The sequence below is a fragment of the Egretta garzetta genome, unplaced genomic scaffold (genome assembly GCF_000687185.1).
Source record: "Egretta garzetta isolate BGI_Z169 unplaced genomic scaffold, ASM68718v1 scaffold1021, whole genome shotgun sequence".
Classification (NCBI taxonomy): Eukaryota; Metazoa; Chordata; class Aves; order Pelecaniformes; family Ardeidae; genus Egretta; species Egretta garzetta.
In genome coordinates, this window is record NW_009258752.1 from 226390 (window position 1) to 243644 (window position 17255).

Here is a 17255-nt window from a genome sequence, read left to right on the forward strand (position 1 = left end):
CAGCCACTGTCAGGGAGAGGAGTCCCACCTCAGCTTCCTAGAAATCTGAGCAGCAGCTTGGCTGCTCCTGCTAGAGCCTGTTGCCACAACTTAGTTTTAACTAGAAGCTGCCCCACAGTCACATATAGGATGGGAGAAGGAGACTAAAGGGAAGGATGTACTGTAGGGAAGAAAGGCTATCGGGAAAAAGAAAGTCACAGCCACTGAAATACCTGCTGTCTGCTGTGGTGGGGGATGCGGACAATCCTCTGAAGCAGCCAGGGCTTCCAGCGCCTGCAGGGTGGACACCAGGGCATCATCCAGCTCTTGGGCATGGTCTCGGACTGTCCGTGGTTGCACGTTGTCTATCAGTGTGACAGGGATCTCGTCGTAGAGGATGCCACAGAGGTGCCGGCCCTGCTCCTGGCTCTGGGCAGCCGCCCGGCGCTTAGGGTCATCCTCATCTGAACTGTTGTCTCGGAATCCAGGAGGGGGAGCGGCGATGGCAGGGAGCAGGGAGGTTGTCTCATCTTCTTCCTCATCGCTCCCAGGAGGGGGAAGTGACATCAAGTCCACCATATTGTCCCGGGTGCTGCCAGGCTTGCCCCCCTTGCATGAGGCCAGTCGGCTCTTGATTTTGGCTTGGCAGGACTCACAGTAGAAGTGCGAGGCATCGCTCCGCAGGTGGGTGTCTATGGTGTGTGCCCTGGCCCTGCTCGTGTGCCTGTCTTGGCCAAGGCCATCTGGGTCGTACTCGTTAGTTGCCCCATTGTAGCCTTGGCCAGAGCTTTTGGAAGTGGGGTCAGATTTGGTCCTGGGACGAGTTTCCTCAAAAAAAATCAGGTTTTCATTGATATCCGTCCTGCTCTCTCTTTCCTTCCTCTGCTCTCGCATGTGCAGGTAGCAAAAGCTGATGAGCTCTGAGTCCGAAGCCCTGGCGGCTGGAGCACCGGCTGCTGCGGTGCTGGCGGCAGAGCCGCCCACCAGCCCGCCCTCTTTCTTTCCCGTGTGCCCTGCTGTGGCAGGCCGGTGGAGGTTGTGTGCGTTGATATAATCTAAACCAAAACCAGAACAGGCACGTTAGCAGCAGCACCTGGGAGAAGGGAAAAACAGCATGGGGAAGCTCCTGCTCACTCTGGAAAAGCATCCACGTGCTCTCTGCCCTCCAGCCCTTGGTGTGACAGACTTCAGTGGGACACGTGTGTTCCCTGTGGCACAGCCAGGCCACCTGGCTGGTCTTTTGAAAAACCATCTTCTGCAACCCACTGGGCCTATGCCAGTAATGAGTGCAGGAAGAAATGCACATCTGCACATGCATATCATAGAATCATAGAATAGTTTTGGTTGGAAGGCACCTTTAAATGTCATCTAGTCCAACCCTCCTTGCAATGAGCAGGGACGTCTTCAACTAGATCAGGTTGCTCAGTGCCCCATCCAGCCTGACATTGAATGCTTCTAGGGATGGGGCATCTACAACCTCTCTGGGCAACCTGTTCCAGTGTTTCACCACCCTCATTTCCTTGTATCTAGTCTGAATCTACCCTCTTCTAGTTTAAAACCATTACTCCTTGTCCTATCGCTACAGGCCCTACTAAAAAGTCTGTCCCCATCTTTCTTATAAGCCCCCTTTAGGTATTGAAAGGTCACAATAAGGTATGCCCAGAGCCTTCTCTTCTCCAGGCTAAAAACCCCAGCTCTCTCCATCTGTCCTCCTAGGAGAGGTGTCCCATTCCTCTGATCATTTTTGTGGCCCTCCTCTGGACCCATTCCAACAGTTCCATGTCTGTCTTGTACCGAGGACTCCAGAGCTGGACACAGTACAGGTGGGGTCTCACCAGAGCAGAGGGGCAGAATCACCTCCCTTGACCTGCTGGCCTCACTTCTCTTTATGCAGCCCAGGATATGGTTGGCTTTCTGGGTTGTGAGTGCACACTGCCAGCTCATATCCAGCTTTTCACCCACCAGTATCCCAAAGTCCCTCTCCTCAGGGCTGCTCTCAATCCCTTCATCCCCAGGCACCTGACCCAAACTGACCAAAGGGATATTCCATACCATATGACATCAGGTCAGATATAAAAGCTAAGGCAAAAGGAGGAGGAAGGGGGGCATTTGTCTTTTATGACGTTTTGTCTTCTGGAGCAACGATTATGCATACTGAAGCCCTGCTTCCTGGGAAGTGGCTGGACATCGCCTGCTAATGGGAAGTAGAGAATAAAATCTTGTTTTCCCTTTGCTACCGCGTGCAGCCTTTGCTTTTGCTTTTTATTAAACTGCCTTTATCTTGACCCACAAGTTTTTTTTTTTCTTTTCCATCTCATTTTCTCCCCACCTGTCCTGATGAAGAGGTGAGTGATAGAGCAGCTTGGTGGCACGTGGTGTCTAGCCAAGGTCAAACCATCACACCACTCCATCACAGAAGGCCACTAGGTTGGTCAGGCAAGACTTGCCATTGGTGAAGCCATGCTGGCTGTGTCAAATCACCTCCCTGTCCTCCACGTATGTTAGCATAGCTTCTAGGAGGATCTGTTCCATGATCTTCCCAGGCACAGAGGTGAGGCTGACAGGTTGGTAGTTCCCAGGGTCCTCCTTTCTACCCTTTTTAAAAATGGGCACAATGTTTCCCTTTTTCCGGTCACCAGGGACTTCACCTGACTGCCATGACTTTTCAAATATCATGGCGAGTGGCTTGGCAGCTACATCAGCCAATTCCCTCAGGACTCTGGGATGCATCTCGTCAGGTTCCATAGATTTATATATGTTCAGGTTCCTCAGGTGGTCACAAACCTGATCTTCTCTTACAGCAGGAGGGACTTTGCTCCCCCAGTCCCTGTCTTGCGGTCCATCCACTTGAGAGACGTGGGAAGAGAGGTTGCCAGTGAAGACTGAGGCAAAAAAGTTGTTGAGTACCTCAGCCTTCTCATCGTCTGTTGTTACCAGTTTGCCAGTTGTGTTCATCAGGGGCAGTACACTTTCTCTGACCTTCCTTTTCTGGCTGACATACCTGTAGAAGCCCTTCTTACTATTCTTTGCATCCCTTGCCAAGTCCAGCTCCATCTGCACCTTCGCCTTCCTGACCCCCTCCCTACACAACCAGGTAGCGTCCCTGTACTCCTCCCGGGATACTGGTCCCTGCTTCCACTGCCCATGCATTTCCTTCTTGCTCTTTAGTTTGACTGACAGGTCTCGACTCATCCATGCCATTCTCTTGCCTTCCTTTCCTGATTCTTTCTTTCCTGACACCTGGGCATCGAGAGCTCTCACGCTCTATGGAAAGCATCCTTAAATATCTGCCAGCTCTGTCCTGCTCCCTTGTCCCTGAGGGCAGTTTCCCAGGGGTTCCTATTCACTCACTCCTCAAACAGATCATGGGCTGGAAAGGATTTTGGGTGAAAGCTGATCCCCACTTCTCAGGCAGGAAAACCGTAACTAAACCAACCTTCCTAAACGTGTGTGATGGAGGGGAGCACGTTCCCATGGGCAGCTTTGTATGTGCCAGACTTGCCTTGGCCTCCCCACCTGAGTGCATGGGTCTCTCTAGAGGAAAAGGTTAAGCCCTGAGGGATACCATGGGTGTTGCCACCAAGAGCAGGAGGGGACTGCTGACACTGAAGACAAGGGACCTGGCTCTGAGCCATCAACCCCTCCCCAAAACAAGGAGAGAAGGGAAGACCTGGAGGAAGCAGAAGGGAGAGGGACGTACAGAGATTTACAGGGTGGATGTGGAAAATGATCAGTGTGGTATCGAAGAAGCTGGCATGCCCTTTTTTTCCTAAATCAATAAAATCTGTATTCCCATTAATAAAGAGCTGTTGAAAGTGTTTTAGCGAGGCCCTTAGGTGTGGCTGGGGTATAGCGATGCTGGAGGCCAGAAGAGCCCAGAGGGTGGCTGGACAGGATTTAGAAGCAGTTGAGCTTGAGCCAACAAAAGCCCTGTGACATGCTGATGGAGCAGGCCACCTCCTGGTGTGGTTTGCGCCATTGTCTCCAAAATGATTATGTGCTACAGAGTTTAATCATATAGATTTTATAAAGTTAAATATTATGACATTTATGGCAAGAAAGTATTGACCCTAAAGCTGTTTTTTGCAAGGAATTACATCAATGACACCACGGATCAGCAGCACAACTGATCAGTGTCCTTTTACAAGCAACCTTTAGACATCAGAAATATTGTCCTGTTCCTCCCTCTCCATCTCCCCACCCGTCTCTTCTCTAGACTAACCACAGCAAATTCCTTTAACCTTACTTGACATGTCTGTTTGCTAAATGTCTCAGCTTTCTTACTGCTCTGGGCTGGACTCCATCCACATCAGCTACGTGGGAAAATGTCTTGTTTCTGTGCTGTGTAACAGCAGCAGGGAGAGGAAGCAAGATCCCAGTACCTTGCTGGGAGGCAGAGCTGGGCAGAAGCAGACGGGGGCTGGCCAGCACAGCCGGCACTGAGACACGGGGATGCAGGTGCCACCAGCTATATTCAGAAGGCGACGGGAGCAGCCTGGCTGCACACACCAATGAGGACCTTCAGCCTCAGTCTGCCAGTTCATGCATTATATGGCAAGAAGGAATTGTTGTCACCATTTTTGCATAATGTTGCCCAGATGAAGCAGTTTTCCTCAGGAGACTGCTAAATGTGGTGCAATGTTGCCTTTTGGGGAGACGTCCAACATAGCTTGACTGACTTTAAGTGACAGACCCGTCCCCCAGTCCCTTGTCCCTCACTGCCCATGATCCATGCACTGTTTCTGGCTGACGGTTACCGGAGCAAGCTAGCTCCAAAAGAGCCCTCTGCTCCTGCTGTTAAGCATTTCCCTGCGACAGCCTCCCCTTGCTCCCTTGTGCAAGGCAAGCGACTGAAATATTGCTTGAACTTCTGGCCAGTGGTCCAGCCCTCAGGAGGGGCATCTGTCTGTGTTACAGGTTGAATTGTGCAGCTGTGCTGAGAACAGCTGCAAGGGGGATGCAGGCTCCATCTTACCAAGTAGAAATTAAATCTAATAAATCCTAATTAAATTAATTAGCTCAACAAATTGGACAATTTGTCTCCCCCAAACACATGTTTGTACGATACTGTTCATCACCTGCAATGCTAAAATCCCAGTCAAAACAATATCCTCTCATTTATGGACATACCATAGTCAGAAATGACAGCTGTGTGAGTGAGCACAAGGCTGCTGCAGCTGGGGACGTGCATTCAGCACTGGGCTGTGGCAGGGTGGCATGGACCAAAGCAGAGGCTTTCCCAAAGCCAGACACCTCTGATGGGTCATGCTAGCAGCCTGCCCCACTTGGACAGCCTTGCTGGCTGCCCACGCTGAGCCAGGGCCTGTGCTGAATGGGGCCAAACCCCTAAAATCCATAATCCAGCTGTTGGATGCTCTGGGGGAGAAGGTCCTGACAAAGAGGACCTGGCATACAGCTCCGCAGGGAAATGTGGAGAGATGGATCTAAGTGACAGCGCCTGGACAGAGCATGCATTTCTAAAAGTCTGCAGTTCAGGAGGAGGTTTTAGTGGGCCTCAGGGAGGATGGATGTGCTCCTTTTCAAGGCAAAAAGCACATGCCAGGGCTTGATTTTACATTTAAGATTCTGGCACAGCCTGCTTGCAGCCTGGAAAGTCAAAGCCTGGGGTAACTTGATGCATCCCAGTGGGGCTTTCTTATCGTTCCTGCAGGGATGTGCTAATGATCAGCAGTCCTGGCTCCCTGTGATCCGCCTAGCTCCTGACAGCTCAGCCTGCAGCCGTAGCGAGACCAGAACTGTGAGCAGACTTTATTTTCTCAATACACACTAAATTCACTCCTTCTGAAGGATGCCTGAGTGTCTGGGCTGAGTGTACTGGGTCTGCAGGGAAACTTCCACTCCACTGGTCAGAGAGGTTTTCACTGCACCCCTGAAGATAGACCAAGCCATCCAGAGAGGGGCTAGCTCTTTGGTATGAAGACCATGGATCTATTGCTCCTTTGCTGTCCTACCCACACTGTGACTTCCCCTCTCACTTACTCCAGCCCCTTGAAGAGTGACATTGGTTTATTGAGACTGTCAAGAAAAGGGCAAGATCTACTATCCCTTTTGGCATAGGTTTGGACCATGCCCATGAAGCAAAATATCCCTGAGGAAAAATCCTGGCTATTATCACTGTTGCTAGAGTGTGGAAAAGCACCACTTGCATATGCTGAGACATCCCCTGAGTGACCAGTAACTGTGGGTGCCCCCAGCCTCCCCTGAGCCCCTGCGGATGTTCTGGGATGCTCTCCACTTCCTGCCACATTCCTCTGACTCCCCACAGCCATGTGCTCCATGTGTCCCTGTAGCCCATCTCAAGGTGACATGACCCAGGGAAGGACCACTCTGATGATAGCCAGTTAAGTTGGAAACACCCTCCACTCATAGCAAAATGTGCCTAAATGTGTTTCGGTAGGGCACTCAGAGCAGAGAGCACAGTGACAATTGTCAATAAGGGGTGCAGGTGAAGAACTGAAAGGAAACTGTGTGCGTGTACTTACACCAACATCACCCGCCAGGTCTTCCCTGGGATTCAATGAGGTTGCCGCAGATGCTTTCCTGATGCCTCTTGTGAGTGTGTCCTCCCACATGTGCTAAGTCCGTGTCGGGGTGCCTTCCTCAGACCTCAGTGGCACTGAGTCCTTTCCCAAGGACCCTGCTAGCTCTTGGCACTCCTCCCACCTCCCCCTGCTAGTTCCATCTTGAGGAGGCAATTTTGGCACTCTGCCAGCTAAACTGAAGACTTGTCACAGCTTTCTGGAGCTGCAGTGTCACTCAGGAGGTCTGGGGGCACCCTGCCAGAGCCAGCTGGGTTAGTATTTTGCCCATATTCAGCCACTGGGCCTATATTTTATATTCCCCTATGCAAAACACAGTGTGAACACCTGCGTGGAACGACAGCATGTAGCTCATGGTTGGCTCTTGTTTGAAATCACTCTTGACAATCATTGATCATTTTGAGGGTGACACACCTGCAACCCATCCTCAAGGAACAGAGCATTAGTGCCTGTGGGACAGAACCTGTCTTTAGCTGCCCTGGTCTCCTGCTGTGCCCAGACCAGCTCTCCGCTTCCTGCATCAAGCTGGGCACCTGGAAAGCTGGGACACCAAAGTTTCCTTCCTGATTTAAAAAATCAGCAGAGCAGCTGTGCTTGCCGAGCTGCCTGCGCAGCCCAGGCCCCCACTGATGAAGGCAGCGATGTCCAAAGGCAGCAGGAGTGCAGTCCTTGGCTGAGGGCATATCCTCACCTCGGTCTCCGGAGCTGGCATGCCAGCCAAGGAGCGTGGTGCATCCCTGCGGCAATGCACAGGCTGTTCTGCAAGGACCCAGTGTTTAGCTGGCAGCATTACAGCTCTTTTCAAACGGCACCTCCTGGATCTGCTCTAGGAGTTGCCAGAACAACACTTGCGGTGAGTGTTTAAGGCCTAAGCTGACACCACAAGTCAGAGCTTATCCAAAATGAGGACTTGTCTCCCTGCTTCTTGTTTTCTGGTTAAAAGAGGGTCTGCTGGTTCTGCAGGGAAATGGGAGCAGAGAGGAGATTCCAGAGAAACCCTTCTCCTTTCTAATGCTGCAGAGCCCTGGGCGAAGGGAGGAGGAGGAGGGGGAGGGGCTCACACACAAAGCAGAGGCTGAAACGTACCTGCCTTGATAATCTGAGGCGGGGGTGGCTGGCTGGGGGCCCTGGAGAATATCATTCTCTTGGAGTCCACCAGGAGACGGCAGTAGCCTGCGATCAGGCAGGCAAAGTTGGTGGCTTCAGGCCACTCCATCAGCAACACCAGCGGCTGGAAGGCAAGAGAGGCAAAGCGTATGAGGGCCACGCAGCTCAGCTGACGTGGGACCAGTGCTCCAACGGGGCTGTGCTGGGGCACTGCACTGGTGCAGCTGGTGTCCTGGCAGGAAAAAACAGCCAGGTGTATGTCCCTGCTCCAGATCACCCAATGAATTGCCGTGCACAAGGAAGCGCCTCGCTGCAGCTGTAGTTCCCACTGCTGACTCCCCTGAGGATGATGGAAGAGGTGGAGCCCCGCAGGGCACCGGCCGTGCATGGCAGGGCCCCCATGCAACTGGCTTCTGATCGTCTGTCTGTATGTCAATGCTCTAGGCCTACCTGCAAACACCAGTTTAACCATCAGGCCCTGGGGAGCTCAGGGAGTCTGTGGAGTCTCCAGCTGCCAGAACCCCTGTTTCATTGGAGGCACCATGTTGCCCTCCCATAAACTAAGGCATCTGCTTCCAGCAAGACGCAAAGGGGCAAAAACCCATTACAGGCTCCCCCGGCCACCCCTCTGAGCCTGTGGATCTTATTTAAATCTAACCCTTTGGAAAATTAAATTTGTGCTTTGGAGCAGATGGTGTCTTCTCTTTTAGAAGAGCATCTATTTGCATGCTAAAAAAGGTGTTGGCTTTAAAGAGAAGAAAAAATCAGAGACGATCTGTGTGCCACATATAACCCCACTGCACAATCCAGTGGCAGACACCGCAACTCCCTGACTCCCAGCTTGTCCCGAGGAGAAGATCAGCTAGCCAGGGGAAGTTGTTGGGGTGGAATCCACTCTTACCCACATGGGGAGGTCCCATGCACTGCTGGGACCCGGCTGGGCAGAGCAGCCTGCGCCAGCACTGCTTGGTTGAGTGGTCCACGCTTGGTCTGAGCCCCCAGCACTGCTCAAGGCAGACCCGTGAGATGAAAAAAAGATGGATAATGCCTTCAATAAAATTATTGCATGGCAGCTCTAGCCGTCATCTACCCCTTGCACAAAGCACCTACAGGACCTTTGTACCCAGGTAGAGGGCTTATCTGAGGCAACTGGGGAATGTTTAGCTACTGCTGTGGCTTGGGCTGCCCACCCTGTCATGCTCGGTCCCTCCTGGAGGGACTCAGAGTAGCTCATTTACCACACCAAGGGCAAAATAAGCCCATTTTAAAAAACAAGCCTATGCAGTGTGAAAAGTGTTAAAGCTATTTTCGTTTTCTTGTTTTATAACCACAGGAGGTTCCTGGTACCCACTGGCCAGTTCTGTGCTCCGCTCAACACTTGCTTTTTTAAACCACCAAGCCAGCTCTGGCAAAGGTAGACCTGGCCTTACAGCACATCACGCTCTGGACCATACAACACAATAAACCTGGGTGTGAAGCCATCAGCCCTGGGCAGAGCTGCATGAGATCCCCAAGCCATGCCAGCGCTGGCAGGGGCCGATTCCTCCTAGGGCCAGGGAAAAGAAGTTCCCTCCTTGGCTGCTGTGCAGAAAGAGAAAGGAAGAGAAATAACCCGATGTGGAAGAGAAACAACCTGACAAGTGAACACCCTCTGCTGAGAGGCTCTGCCCTGCCCGCTTGATGAAGCTCTTTCTACATCATGGAAAATAAACCTGAGATGACATAGATCAAAGGGAAAGTATCAAGACAGAGAGAAAGGAGAGAAGAGATTCTCCACATAGCTCAAAGGAGGCAGGCATGCAGCGGTGGGGGGGGTGACACCTCTTAGCCCAGCTCAAGTCTTGACATAAGTGATGAAAGGAAACCATGTGTTCCAGTTCTGCCATACCAAGCATCCTTAAAACAAGTGCCTTCTACATAGGGCTAAGCCTTCTTGGATTTTTCAAGCCATCTGTTGAATAAAGAGACATTTGCGCATTTTTCCCCCTATGTTACGCAGCAGCGAGGGTTTGAGTGCTAGCAACAAGAAAGGAAGCGAACGCCCAGGGGAGGGAAGCAATGGCTGATGAGTATCCCCTACTGGGAGATTAAATGAAGAGGCCAAGGCAGGTTGAGAATTCACTTTCAAAAGGAAAATGTGGGGGTTAGTTTCCACCATGTGCGAGTCACATGCCACAGATTCACAGCTAGCTCTTGGGGACACCAAGGCTGAGTGGCACAGAGCCACAGACCTTCACTGCCTCCCTGTCATCACTCGCCGTTCAGCCCACAGTGCAGTCCCGGTTCCCCAGCTGGGTACCAGTACCTCTGAGACCCTGCCCTCTCTCCATCTTTGCTCAGCTATCTCTGCTTCAGTATGCTCCAACCCATCAAGAGATGGGACTGTATATTCTTGCTGGCAAGAAGCAGCCCCTGGATCAGTCCTGAAGGGAGACAGGACTGAGACACAACCACCCTGACTGATGTTTCTTGCCTACAAATAACACACACAACGCACCGGTACGCCACGAGCTCCCTTCCAGCAAGCCCAGCCTCCAGACTGGCTTGCAGCAATTGGTGCGTGGCCTGCTGGGGTTAATTGTCACACTCTACTCTGAAAAAGAGGAATCTTAATACTGATTAATGTTACAGCTTACTGAGGGGTCTTGGAAACAATTACTCTCACATCCTTGCAAGCAAACTGCATGAGGGTTCTTCTCTAATTGTCAAGTGTACAGATATTGTTATTAGGGATTAAATCACCTCAGGGGCAGCTTGAAGCCATCCACCCGTGCTGCCAGCAGTGCTCCAGTGAGCTCCCTGTGGCCCGGGCGCCTGTGCTGCAGGGGCTCCGTGTCCTGCTGGTGGATTGTTGGCTGTTTGAAAAGACATCGAACGTGAGCAAAGCTGCTACAGCTGGGCTGTGCATCTCCCCTGGCCTCGGTGGCTTCTCTCTGCTCACTAACACAGGTCTGACTGTAACCCTCTCCCATGCAGAGTTACAGACAGTATCTCTCTCCTCCACCTACCAAGGCAATTTTGTTGAGCTTGCAGCAGCTCAGCTGCCTTCGAGACTTCCACACTGCTGCCACATCTCCCTGAAAGTGGCCAACAGATCTGAAAGTGATTTGCGGGGTCAAGAGTCAACATGATCACAGCAGCCTTGTTTACTTGGGAGATCAGGCTATGAAGAGGAGCTGTCAGGGACGGCAGCTAACGGAGATGTTATTTTTAGACATCGGCAATCTTGGTCACCCTGTTCCACATAGGCAGGCAAATGAGATCTCGTGGAGACAGCCAGGCACAGACGAGTGGAGCAAACATTGACTTTCTGAACAGTTGCATGAAAAATTTCCAACTAACGTTGCTAAGGGTTTTAGATGGTAAATTCAGGGCAGGTTTACAGGGAGCTGCTCTAAGTAACAACAACGCAGGGCTGTAGTTGGTGCTTTGGGCTTCCTTGTGATACCCATCTCTTGCGGCAAACGTGATTGACCTCCTTTCCTTTGGAAACATGCTGCAAGGAGCAGTAAGGGCTTGTGCCTGTGGTGAGTATTGGCCTGGTCCTCAAGGGGCTGGGGCTCATGCAACATCCCTGCCTCCCCCTGCAATTTTTTTAACTTGCTGCTCAATCTCAATCAGACCTGACAAAAAGGCAGCAACCTGAAAGAGCATGAATCTTCATAAGTTTTCTAAACCCAGTGGTGCGGTAGAGCAGAGACACTTCTGTGAGCAGGCGGAAGGCAGGGAAGTATGCAGCAGGAGCAAAACCAGTGTCGTTCCTTGAAGACCTGCTCCTGGCCCCATCAGCACCGATTTTTTTGAAAGTGGCCAGAAAATGCAGTACCTCTTTTCCAGGTGTTAATCAGGAGATGGTGTTAATCACCGATGGGGAACAAGTTATTAACTAGGATAACCCTCTGGGTTATCCTAGTTAACCCTCCTACCATGCACCAATGTTCTGTCTCATGCCAACCAGCCCATCCTCTTCCTCCTCCTCACTGGCACGTTCTCGCTGCGACAGTGGTGGGGGCTCAAACCTCGGTGGCCCCAAGGGCTCTGCTTCCCTGGGATGCCAGAGCAGAAATGCCTGTCTGACTTTTGTCAGGGCAACAGCACCTTTAGGATGAAATCTGGTTTTACACAGAAGTGAACTTACTGGGATAATCCTACTGCTCTAAAAATGCCAAACATCAGATTCCCAGTGGGATGCACAGGTGAAAGTTCATCTCTGACCTGTAATACGCCAACATGAAAAGAAGCAAATTTTAAAGAGAATGGTCTTTCTACATCTAAATGCATAATACCAGCCTGAAATTACTGATGTTTTGATCTTTCACTCATACTGCTTTTCTAGATTTTCTAGTCCTAATGAGAAAAGGACATTTTTTCACCTAAAGTTTCCTGCTTGGAAACCAGTCTTTCTGGAAAGTAAAACAAGATATATTTATACTGGACATGAGATGAGTTTTCCATTAGCTTATTAAGGATATAGTGCTTTTTCTATTATGTCCTGCCTTTAAATCAAAACTCTGTGTCCTTCTGGAGGATATTCTCTTATTCAGACAAAGGTGAAGGTTTCATAGAAGAACATCTGGAGGAAATTTTATGGCCAGGGTTATGCTAGAGGATCTTAGCAATCCTCATATTTAAATGAATTTATGACATGATCTATGCATGCTATAACCCTTAAGCTTATGTGCATTTCCTTTTAATCTCCCCCCTTTATTACATACTTTGGGACTTAACCTGCTTCCTCTAATGCAGTGCAGTAGAAAGGTGGGAGATGAATTTACATAATTTATGTTCCCTGGTTTACTTGAGGTACACTGCCAAGTTTATATTTAATAATATAGGCATCCAGGCCTAACAAGACAGCAGTCAATTTTTCACTTGTACATTGACTTTTCCTTCCCTCCTTTTAAGCATTATTAACTCAGCTCTATCAATATCAGGCTGCTGTGATTAGGACCATTATTTCCCATTTGTTGATCAATAAACCTCCTGCCTTAGTTAGCAGCAGACCTTCAGGTTTCTGCAGCAGCATGTCCTTCCTTAGGGTCTGAGCAGCCGCCACCTCTGCCGGGTGAACGCCCTCCTTGTTCCCTGCACAGTCCCACAAAATGTTGCAGTGGATAGAGAGGTACCTCGATAGACTGCAAACTTGTCGGTATCTCCCTCTCTCTGCTTCGATGGTGGTGCTGTGTCCCTTTGCGGTGCTGCTGCGTCCCAGGGAAGGCGCAGGTCCAGCCTACACCTGCCTCGGGTGCAGCACCTACTGTGCTGGCTTTCATCTCCCCCCGGCTACTCAAAGGGCTCATGCTCCTCCTGGCAGGATTTCTAATAACCAGAGCCTGCCAGCGCTTTTGGCATCCTCCACGTTCCCTACTTGCTGAAGCACATTCCCAGGACTCCCAAGGTGGCAGCATCATCAGGCTGCGCTCACACCCACAGCACTGGGCACCTGAGGTCCGCTTGTTTATTATTCTTCCCCCCCCCCCTTTTATTTTTTATAAAATAAACAAATAAAATCTGGCTTTGCAGGCTTGGAAACTCATCCCCTCCACATGCAGTGCTACGTGCCGGGGCTGGCACCACATGCTGGTCCGTGCTTTGCTTTACATCCTGCTAGAAAGTCTCTGTGAGGCGGGGAAACTGCATCCACGCTTCCCACCCCAGGTACTCAGCCAAAGGAAATCTCAATCCCTCCCTCCTACGAAATGGCACTGTTTCAGAATGGCTTAATGCAAATAAAGATGAATTCAGCTTAGGGAACCAGAGCCTTTAGGTCCATCATCACTCCAAAGCCTCGCTCTTTGTGGAGGAGAAATCCGATGGGCTTCAGTCTTTGCTTGCACGAGTGGTACTAATGCCGAGCTCCCTACTCTTGTCAGTTTGATGGAGCTCCCCACCAATTTCAGACTACAATTTGGCAAATGGATGTATGGCACCCGCCTTGGCACCCACAGTGTGTCCCTGCCATGCTCGGCTGGGGGAAGCACCACTGGGTTTGGGGCCGGCTGTGGCCCTGTGGCACCTGCTACCACCGGCACTGATGGGGAAGACTTGGAGGCGGAAGGGTCACCATCCCATCACCAGTGAGAGGGAGGAGCAGCCAGCGGGCAGGACTTGGCTCCTTCCAGGGGGAGAGGAGAAGGCTGTGCCCTGGCCGTGCATGGTGGCTTTTTATTTCCATGGCAGGCTGGAAGCACACCGGGGCCCGTGGGACACTGACATCAATAACCCGATTCCAGGCACACCAGCAGCCAGGGACCTTTCTGAATTAATTTTTCCTTTGTTTTCCTTGTTGATCTCGGCTAAAGCACCGGCTGGCTGCAAGCCCTGCTGGGAGACATGAAGTCAATTACCCCGGTGCCTTTGATTGAATTGCGCTTGGAGAGTGGCCAGCGCCATGGGCTCCTGCCCCATAGCCAGGAGCAGGATGAGGCACAACCTGGGACAGCTCCTCCGTTAAACTGCAGATGCTTGCCCGGGCTCAGGTGATCCGGCTGCCCCCTGAGCATTCCTCTTTCATTCCCATTCAGAGAGCTTTGGCAGCTTTTTTGCTAAGACTGTTAATAATAAAAAGCCCAGCAGCGTGTAGCTGTGTAAATCAGAAAGGAGAAATGCTCTATTTGAAAAGGCGTTTCAGTAAAAACAAAACCTTTGCTTCTGCAGGAGCTGTGGAGCCGCACAGCTGGGGATGTGACCTGGTGGAGCCACCCGGCTGGATGTCAGGAGCTGGCTCTGAAGTGCCCATGGAGCTGAGAAGCTCTCCCCATGCCTCCTGCACTGGGGAGCCTGGATAAGCGCAGTGAGCAGCAGCGCCTCTGCCTCCCCTGCACCCCAGCCACACTGCTGGGTTTGCCCGGATGCCAGGCAGGAGATGCTGACACTGCCCTTCCCAGGATGCTGGGAGGTAGAAGAGGACTTTGCAGTCCTGCACTGGGGAGGAGGGGAGATGCATGTCTGGAAGCCCAAATCTGAGCTGGCTCAGAAGCATTGGCTGCTCTTAAATGCTGGTCCCAGCACCGCTGGGCAGCTGGAGGGGGAAGCCCCCAGGAGATGCAGGCCTGCAGGGTCCCCAGACCACTGAGAAAACTGCATTTCATGCATAAAGATCACAGGAGACACCACGTGCCACCACCCTGTCCCCAGCGAATCTATGAGCTCCAGAAACAATGCTCAAACACTGGCGTGTTTGAGTTCAGGAGGAAGAGTGGAGAAGTGACAGCCCCAGCAGAGAGGGGACTTTGCCAGGTGGGAATGACCACATGATTCTGCAAAATGCCCACCCTGCTGCAGCACAGTTGGGGAAGCACCATCCTGCCCCCAGCCACATGCTGTCAACTTTCTCAGCATTTCCAAGCAAACCTGCCCTGCTCCCTCCGTAGCTGTCGAGGCAAAACCTGTTCCTCTCCTCCCAGCACCTCCCTCGGACATTGTAGGGAATAAAAATCCTTCTTGGACCCAGTAGCAGAGGCCTGGAGGCTTTTGTTCCTCTGTCCTGAGGTTGTGCATCTCCTCTGCAAGGGGTCCTACCAGCATTTGCCCTGCCCTTGCTACCCTGGCCAGTAGCAAACAGCTAAAGAAAGCAGAGCAGAGGCACCAGCCCTGGGTTTGTATCCCAAAGGGGCTGTTCTAAACAGTAACTGAAGCCCAGGATGGAAAAGCTCCAAAGCAAACCAATTAACTACCCAGTGAATAATTTACAAGACAAACACTGTTTCTTTTCCTCCTGAGCTAAATGCAAATGGTTTATGATCTCCTCAAGCCTGCTTGTTACCTGAAAATCTTCCCCAGCTCCTTCCCGGCAGGTACGGCTGGGCTGCGCTTGCCGGCAAGGAGCAGATAAGGACGTTTGGGTGGCACTGGCTGGTGCAGTCGGGGTGTGCAGACCTCCCAGCTGATGGCTGCTCTGTGACCTGACCCCTTTTTTTAACCCTTAGTATTAACTACACAACATGAATAAACCTCGCGCTTAGAAATTCAAAATGGCCTTTCTGCACAAATCCCTTCACCACCATCTGCTGTTTCCACAGTAACCCAGCGAGCAGCCGCCATGGGCTGCCCCCACCCCCCCGCTTCAGCTGGCTCGCCTGCATCCCTGCTGCTACCTGGGGAGCGCGCTGGAGCTGCCCCAGCACCCGCATCCTGCAACGCAGCGCCAGGCACGTGCAGCGGCCCAGGGGGACACCCCCACCTGCTCTGCAGCCCACAGGGCTCCGACAGGCTTCCAGGAGTGACACGGATTTGAGCGCAGGTCCCCAGAGCAGTCAGGACACTACTTTGAGCACAACCCTCCAGTGGTTTATGACTCACGGAAATAGATTCATTTGCAGCCCAGGGCTTTAGCCAGCGACACGTTCGGTGCCATAGAATAATTGCAGAAAGTAGATTAGCACTGTAGGGTAATGATCTTTTCGCCTGCTTTTCTTAGCCTGCCACATCCATCGCTGTCTTGCGTAGGATTAGCATATGCCTCATTTTGGAGCAGACATTCTGGCTTTAAAGCCCAGCCCTTTGGATAATGGTTAAATGAAGACAGATAACGGCAGCCTCTGCACTGGCAGGGTGCTGCTGAGCCTACTGAGATTCACAAATGGGATGCTCGCTCGGCTCCAGGCAAGCAGAGGGGCTTTCAGTGGCTGCAGGCAGCTGCCTGGAATTTCTCAGGGAGATAAAGCCGCTGTGCATGCATATGTGCTTGCGGAAAGTTGTATGTGAGCTGCCTTTTCTCCAGCAATTCGGAGGCTGGATAGAGGGGACACGGGAGAAAGTTTACCCCTACAGCAGGAAAGGGCTGGTGGTGTTACAGAGTTAATTACTGCTGCAGAGCAGGGCTGGGGGGAGCGGCACTGCAGGATCTGTGAAGAAGCCAAGTGGGAATTGCCACCTAATTTATAGCAGATGGACGTCAGCATCACCTCAGCCTTCAGCATATCTGCTCCTGTGGCCAGTCTCAGCCGCACACCGGACTGCTCCAGGGATGATGACTGCCCTCTCCCATGCCCGGGGGGGGGACAGCAGCACTAGAGGGGCCTGTGCACCCCACCATGAGCTCAGTGCGCTCCCTGGGCTGAGCAGCACTGCGTGGAGCAGCGCTAATGCCGCACATCTCCCTGCGCAAGTGCGCAGCCGGTGAGATGGCCATGGAGCTATGACAGTGGGAACACGCCGTGCCCGAGCGCTCGCAGCGAGCCATGAGCAGTCAGTCACAGGGTCGTGACCAGCCTATTATTAATGTATTAATATTGTGATTTATACACACACAGCCGAGGGGCATGGGCACTGTGAGGAACCACAAGTGAGCAGTAAGGATGAGACCTGGTGGGCTCCTGCACAGCCCAGGCAGCCAGAGGGGCTGGGCAGGGAGGGCTTCCACCTGCTCAGCCTGCAGGCAGGAGGTCTGAGGGTTCTGAAGGGTAGGGACAGGCACAGCAGGACACCAGGACTTCACCTGGGCAATGACTGATCTCAGTGGGATGCAGAAGAGGGAATATTACAGACATTACAGTGGACCAAATACTCACTGAATTACAACTGCAGAAAAAGGGCTTCACTGATGAAGCTGTTGGAGGGGATGAGGATGAGCTTGACTGTCAGAGGCTACTGGGGGGCTACTGCAGA

At 51.9% G+C, this 17255-nt stretch overlaps 1 protein-coding gene across 1 annotated transcript in view; it reads right to left on the minus strand.

Annotated features, from left to right (window-relative positions):
- FRMPD3 (FERM and PDZ domain containing 3) overlaps positions 1 to 17255 on the minus strand; it is a 36093-nt gene that overhangs the window by 8894 nt on the left and 9944 nt on the right. Inside the window, 1 exon segment of the mRNA XM_009649081.2 lies at positions 7626 to 7770. Within this exon segment, the coding sequence (XP_009647376.2) occupies positions 7626 to 7770 (145 nt within the window).